General features: G+C 30.2%; 1 protein-coding gene across 1 annotated transcript in view; it reads right to left on the bottom strand.

Moving 5' to 3' along the window:
• Positions 1-280: 280 nt before the first annotated feature.
• LOC106688344 (neuroligin-2) overlaps positions 281-7,624 on the bottom strand; it is a 58,541-nt gene continuing 51,197 nt past the window's right edge. The window contains exons 2-7 of the mRNA XM_067052605.1: positions 6,834-6,985; positions 6,551-6,669; positions 4,696-4,835; positions 3,411-3,618; positions 2,013-2,162; positions 281-1,551 (exon numbers count right to left, since the gene is read on the bottom strand). Of these exons, the coding sequence (XP_066908706.1) occupies positions 1,328-1,551; positions 2,013-2,162; positions 3,411-3,618; positions 4,696-4,835; positions 6,551-6,669; positions 6,834-6,985 (993 nt within the window). The 3' untranslated portion in view covers positions 281-1,327. The remainder of the gene's footprint in view (positions 1,552-2,012; positions 2,163-3,410; positions 3,619-4,695; positions 4,836-6,550; positions 6,670-6,833; positions 6,986-7,624) is intronic.

Genomic DNA, 7,624 nt, shown 5'->3' with positions numbered 1-7,624 from the left:
TTACCTGTCTTTTTCAAAATTAATTCTAAAGAGTGAGCAGAAATATAAACTAAATACATTTCATGGATAGACATAATTTTAAAATAATATATATAAATTTAATATCAATTATAACTAGATAATTTTAAATATTTTTTTACAAAAATAAAAATATTTTTCTAAATAAAAGTAAAGAAAGTTACAAACTCATTAAATTCAAGATAATTTTTTTTTTTTAAATGTCAAAAATACAATAAACTAATTTTCTTTATACAGAATTAAAATACTCATTTATTTTTAATATTAATAGACAGTAGACATATTCAAACATTTTGACTATGTATTTCATCACCTTCATTTATCTTTATATTTATGACTATAAATAGGTGCAAGTATTATACACACATATTTGTGTGTGTATGTAAGTATGGATGTGTTTATAAGCCAATTTATATAAATGGTCCATTTCAATTAAAAATTAAGTTTAGACGGAATTACAAGCAATAATTTAGAAATCAATTGTTTTTTGTAATCAATTGTTCGAACTGGATCACTTTAGGAGGATATAAATTTTTTGTTCATTTTATTATTACATTTCAAAAATTTGTTCATATTAAGTATATTATTTCGAGGATAAAAATAAGTATATTATTGACTACTTCTGTAAAATAATCCATAAACCTATATTAATCACATCAATCTTAGATGATGTTTAAATTTTTTGGTGGGATTTTTCAAAATGCGTCATAACTAATGCATTTGTTTAAAAGACGCAACTTTTTCCTAATTTATTAGGAATTCTGTAGTTTTTGTCTGTGCTCATTGATTCAATAATTAATGGCATGTAAATTCAATTAAAAAGAATCTGAACAAGAAGATGATTAAATACTTTGTCGTACTGTTTTATAGTAAAATATGTTATTTTTATTTAAATTTACTCAGAATCAACTCAAAAATGTATACTATTTAATAATTACATGCTTCCTGTAATACAAGATACTTTGTAAAATCTAGTCAGTTGATACATATTTATATATAAAAATGTCCTAAAGTTATCTCAATAATTTTTCTCTTTCCGATTTCAATTAAGGTTAAGAACTATAAAGAGACATTAATAAGATATTTAGGAATATTATCGGTCCCTGTCATAATTAATCTTATATTAACTTTTGAAACACTAAAGAGTCCAGATCACAAATTGAGTTTTTTAGACCCTTTTAAAATCCTGAGGAAGGGCAGATCCATTTCAGACATGGAAAAGCTCACCGTCATCTTTGTTCTTATTGAGCTGGTCACAGATCCGGTTGAGGTCGTCCGCTAAGCCTTGGATCTGGCCTTCCTCCGGATGTCACACCCTCAACTCTTCTGGCAGTGGCTGTTTGGGTTTCCTGCCAAGAGTGGCTGTGTGTGGAAGGAGAGGCTGGGATTCTGGTGGGCGGGGAGTTTTTGGAGGAGGTGGTGCTCGTGGGAGTGTTGCGCTCCCTGATGTGGTCTCTACACTCTGCTTCAGGATTGGGGCTGGCATTGCTGCAGTTGGCCTCGTTTCCATTATCTGAAGTAGCTCAGTTGCACCTTCAACAGTTTTTAATGTGCAAATGTTTTTACATTGTAGTAAAAATGAATAACTATTTAAAAACTAATTATCTAAATTTTTAAAAATATTGCAACAGAAAAAAGTAATGGGACAACCAAAAAACTACTTTTCTACAAACTACCTCAAATAAAGAAACTTTTAGTTGAAATAATATATCTCACTTATTTTAAAGAAATACTCTGACTTTTTTTTTTTACAAGAGAAATCTTACAGACCAATTAAATAATGTACATTTTTTTTTAAATATATAGGTATCATATATTGAAGGTAGATTAGAAAAAAATATGAAAATCAAAACACCCTAAATTTATATAAATATATAAAAGATCTATTTGTGCCTTATTAGTACAATCAGGGAAAAAACAGCAGTACTAAGCATTTTAATGTGGTGATCAGTATAATTTTAAAATTCAACAACCATATAAGAGTTAAAAGATACCTCCAGTCACACATATATTGGCCATTGGACCACCATTTTCATTTCTTTTCTTTGCAGCTGCATGTGCTGGTTCATTTTGAGCCTGCCGTTTGTCTCTTCTGTAGTAAACACCAGCGAAAACTAAGGCATTCAGCAGTAATAGTGAACAACCTGCAGAAAGATACAAAATATAAATATTATGGTATTTATTAATTTATAAAAATTGCTACTGTAGATTTATAATACATTTAAAAATACTTATTTATATTTGAACAATTATAATAGTCATTTATTGAGGGTACTCTGCAAAATATATACAACTATTTTCTTCCCTTCACTATATCTGAGCCATAGATTCATTCTACTCCTCCCTTATGTGATGATTGAGAATGTAGTGAACAAACCTTACTTTTGATATTTATGTTATCATTTTCCTAATATTTCTAAACAAAACCTGTCCAGTGCAAATTCATACCCTCTACCTGCATCTGACAGATTTCTTAGTTGATATTTTAACAGCAATAAAAATTTGTGACGTAATATTAATAATCAGTGAATTTAACAAAAATGGATTTTTGTATCAGCTGTAAACTGAATAAATTAAACTAAACTGATATATGCATCAAACATTTTTCACCAATTTCAAGGCCAGATTACAGAGGATATTGGAACTGGCCTTATAGTAATTAAGGCAGCAGGACAGAAAATGATTCAGAGAATTAACAAGGTAAAGACCAAATATATGTCGGCTAACGCCTTATGGCCTCATGTATGCACTATTTCCTTTTGAGGTTATACATTTGAATGTGTATGTTTACATACAATGTGCCCAGTCCAGAGTTCCAAAAGTGAATATTACAGCTAACAGATGTTATTTTGTTCTGGAAAAATACGATGAAACCTTTTGCTGTTGAGAAACACAAAAATCTTTAAAGTTTAATTACAACTCAATATTAATTATAGCATAAAACATTAAAATTGGTGGGAATGGTTAAAAAGCTTGATTTCCGGGTCCCTCAACAAATGTCAGCAGTTGAAATGTCAAGGGATTTGAGTTTATGGTCTTTCTCTCTTCTTGAGTTATGAAGCCCTATCACATCACTCATATTCTCCTGATCTATCTCCTACAGGCTACCACTTTTTTTTCAGAGCTTAAACAACTTTATATAAAGAAAATTATTTACAAATGATTCAAACATGAAAAATACATTTTCTGAATTTGTTTCTTTAATAAATGAATCAAACTTTTTTAATAATTGGGATAGAAAACTGCACTAATCTTTGGCAAACGTGTGTTGAAAAAGATGGTGAATAGTTTGAATAAAATAGATTTGATTTCTACGTAAATTCGCTATTTACTTTATGATTAAAAAAATAGACATTTCATGTATGACACCATCCGATATTTATAGGACTTGCCTATTGCAATAATGGCACTAAGGGCAGTTGAATAAGCTGTAAACCCATCTTCTTGATCATGGTTTCCTCTCTCACTTGAAGATGGAGCGACCACAACCAAAGGAGGCTGAGCTAAGCTGGAATTGTGGTCTGCTAGAACTGATGGGTAGATGTCGAACCCAACACTGGCAGTTGGATCTGGTCCATGCTTTGAGGTTGTGATTGGCCCCTGAAATTAAAAATGATTATAGATTCAGATAAGGAATATTAAGCCCATATTATGATTTAATGTTTAGGTTTCCTTATGTTATAGTGATATATATATTTCCACTAACTCAATAATTAAAATTGATTAAGTATATCTGAATTTAATATTATTTCTTTATATATAATTTTAAAAGAATAAAAAGAAGATTTAATATTTTTCTCAGTTCATGCCGTTTTCCAATTTCAGGGACTTTTTAAATAAAGCTCTATTTCAATATCTTAATGTCTCCTCCTCGATTAGGAAATCATAACACAAAAAAAAAGGCCATCTATCCCGGCAGGGCCCGCCCCACTATGACCCCGAGTTATATCAAATTCTATATCACTTTTGAAATATTTGCTTAAAACGTGAAGTAGTTCCTATTACTTTTAATTAATGAGATTAAAAGTTCATTTATTGATCTTTTTAAATTGTTGATTCACACAATAACGTTAATATTTTCCAAAAGGGGATGTTTCAAAGTATTAATTTGCTACAACATTGAGCGAAATTTTGAGTTCATATATTGCTTATTTTTTAAATGAAAATTGAAGAGAAATAAAATAGATTCAGACATTAAATGTGATTTTATTATTGAGAAAAAAAAAGAATATCTTTCCGACAGTTAGCAAAATCCTGACTTGGAGCCATAGTGTATCAATTAAATGAAGATATTATAACAAAGACATAATTGAACTCAGTCCTCAGACTTAAACAGAACTCCTAAACTACCTCACTTGAAACCAGAGGGGAATGGATGCTTTTTCGGTGAAGCAACCCGTTAGATTCTCATCTATTAGATCTATAGATCTATAGATACTCTTGTATTCTTCATAAACAGTTATATTGGTTTAAAAAAAAATCAATTAAAATGATGACAATTAAACCTTCAACCTTCAACTATTGACTGTAAATATTCAATCATTGTACTGTCACACAGCTTATAGTAAATATTTTCAAGATTAACTAAAGTTGTCCTTGAATGAACCAAAATTTTAAATTTTATTTTGTGCTTTTCAAGTACCACAAAGACAATAATTTTTAGATGTAAATCTCTACCTGGCCCTTCACTTCATCATGCAATAAGTGGTGAGAAGGAGGAACATCGTCACCGCCAGGCTTATGCAAGTCTGGAACTAAATTCAGCCAGAATGAAAGCCTATGTGCCCTGTAGTGATTTTTCAGTTTCGGCTTGAGATCTAGAAAAATAATAGCGTAATTACTGATACGACAATTATTGAATTAATGTTTGAAATTTTCTGGAATAGATAAAAAATCAATACATATTTGGATTTCTTGTCTGTTCGTCACATTAAATATTAATTTAAACTGAAGTTTTTTGTACTTAGCAGACAGTCGTCTTCTTTAATGGGGTTAGAATTCATGAAGAGTCAAGGCTTCCTCATTCCCACCTGTTAGTCTTCTCTGCTATTAGCTTCTGCTCTCGAATTTGTGATTCTGAGCTTTTTTGTAGCATCTTTTGCCACACAGTCTATCCAGTACAGGAAAGGTCTCCTGGCTTATCTATGCCAATAAATCTTTTCCTCTAGAAGCATTTTGGAAACTTCAATATTGTTCATTTGAACAACATGCCCTGCCCATCTCAGACATTCTATATTTATTATATGTGATTTTCCTCAATCTCCATACACTGTTATCATTTGCAGGCCTACTGATCTTTTTCTAAATCCTTTTTTTAAAATCTCAATAAAAATAGTTCTTAAATTTCGTCAGCTTAAAGCACTCTGGTGATTGTATGAGAAATAGCCTGACTAGGGGTCTTATATACTTATATCTTGGTCATCCCAGAGAGAGATTTGCTCCCTAGGTCTTTCTGTAGTCCATAATATCTAACTATTGGCTATCATAATCTGACACTGATTCTCTAGTGGCATATTATTTTTCAAGTTCAACTCTGTTCTTAAATAAATAAATTCCTCAACGCAGTTGAAGTTGAAGTTTTCAATTTTTATTTTCACCAGAGATATTTTCCTCTTTTAGAATTCTAGAGCATATACTTTGTTTTCCTTAAAAAATTCCTTATAAAGGAGTATCTATTATATTTTGACTAACTAAATGTTATCATAACAATAAAGATTTCTATTTATATAAAATAAGAGTGTACTAGTTTTAATAATAAAGTATATTAATAATAATAATAATAAAGAGTTAATAATAGTTCAGTAAGATTGAAGCAAAAAACAGAAACTTCAGTAACTACTGAAAACATGTGTATTAGTTCGGACATCAAGCAGCTATTAGATGATAAATTCACCAGAGGAACATTTTTTTTTACCAACCAAAGTTTTTAATTATAATTGTAATAAATACAAATTCAAGAATATAATATATAGAAAATAATTATTTTTTCATGTTTTAGCTTTTTTAGAAGTTCGGTGAATCAACAACTCTTAAGAATTTAAGGTATCCTATAACTTTTGCAAAGAGTTGCTGATTCTCAGTTGTAGAAACCTGAGAAGTTCAGAGAGTCAGAGGCAATCAACACTGCATAAATTTGGCCTATCTAATTTTTTCTCACATCAAGTAGTTTCCAAGGTATCTGATTTCCAGCTATTTCAAGGGTGAGTTCTACATAGCATTGCCTACCAAACTACATCAGTGTTCTGATATATTCTTATCAATGCCTTGCTTGTTTTATGTCTTCTTACACTGTTTATGTAGAAGGTACCCAATATTCTTTTAAGGATGTGTTATCCTGAATTTCTGACCAGATCTAGAATTTAAAGCTGTATGCCAGTTCTAATTACATAATGCTTCCAAAAAAAGCATAATTTGGTTGTTAAAATTAGTTTTTTTTTAATAAAATAATTATCGAAATAACCAAATTATAAAAAAAAAAAAAAGTTAAAATAAATAAAAAATATCATTTATGAATAACCACAGAAGAACTTACCAAGGCTTAAATATTTTTTAAGAACTCTTTCATAAGGAGCCCATTCGATATTTTTGAACCTGCTCCTTTCCTGGCGTAAAACATGGCTGACATCTGATTCCTGAGGTTCATTTGGGTTGCTATAAATTTAAATTTAATTAAAATAAACAAAAACATTTAGGGATACACTTTAACTAACTACAGGAAACATTTATTAATAAATCAAGAATTTAAAATTCCAACTCAAATTTTAAAATTACATTAATTAAACTTTTTCAGCATAGAAATTTATGAAATAATTTACCCTGTCCTGGCAAAGTTGCTCCAGTACATCATTGTTGCCTCAGACAGCAAAACTTCAGCTTTAGTATAATTCCTTGCAAAGTGAGACATTCCTCCTACAAGAGGAGCTCCAAATACGTAAGCCAGTTCTTCACCATGAACACATCCCTGTCTCTGAAAAAAATTAATACAATAAGATGAATTATAAATTATTAAATTGATATAGTATAATAATATAGTAAGAATTAAAAATTGCTGAAATGTAAATTTTAAATTTATATTTCTTGAGAAAACAAATTGTTAGAACTTATTTAAAAAGTATCTGAAATACCAGTTTTTAGAAATAATTTAAATTTGTATAACTCTAGTCTTTGTTACATTTTACAATGCAATGCTGTTGTACATGTTAATCATCATTTTACATAGGAAGTAAAAATTAATTCAAAATGTAAATTATAGAAGTAGCGTATAGTTTTTATAATTTTTTTTTCATTGGCGTGACAGACCGTGGAGGTCCAAAGCATCGGGCGATGTACTTAAGAAATACATGGCGCGTTTCCTGACGTGATTTTCATAGGGTGGGTCCATCACTCTCACGCCTAATTTTGAGTGCCACCCATTGGCTAACGGGTCTCACTAATGGCCGGGGGGAGATTGTTAGTGAGTACTGCGTAATTTTTATGCTTGAAAAAATCCCGGGTAGGGCCGGGATCGAACTTGCAATCTATGGGTTGGTAGACAGGCGCGTTACCATGCTAATACCGTCACCCCCAGTTTTTATAATAAATGTTCTAAAATCTTTGAAAATTGGAA

Source organism: Halyomorpha halys, unplaced genomic scaffold (genome assembly GCF_000696795.3).
Source record: "Halyomorpha halys isolate HHAL.00 unplaced genomic scaffold, Hhal_1.1 Scaffold1110.1, whole genome shotgun sequence".
In the NCBI taxonomy this organism is placed as follows: domain Eukaryota; kingdom Metazoa; phylum Arthropoda; class Insecta; order Hemiptera; family Pentatomidae; genus Halyomorpha; species Halyomorpha halys.
The sequence above is the reverse complement of the archived record's forward strand: the minus strand, read 5'-3'. Positions and strand labels throughout refer to the sequence as shown.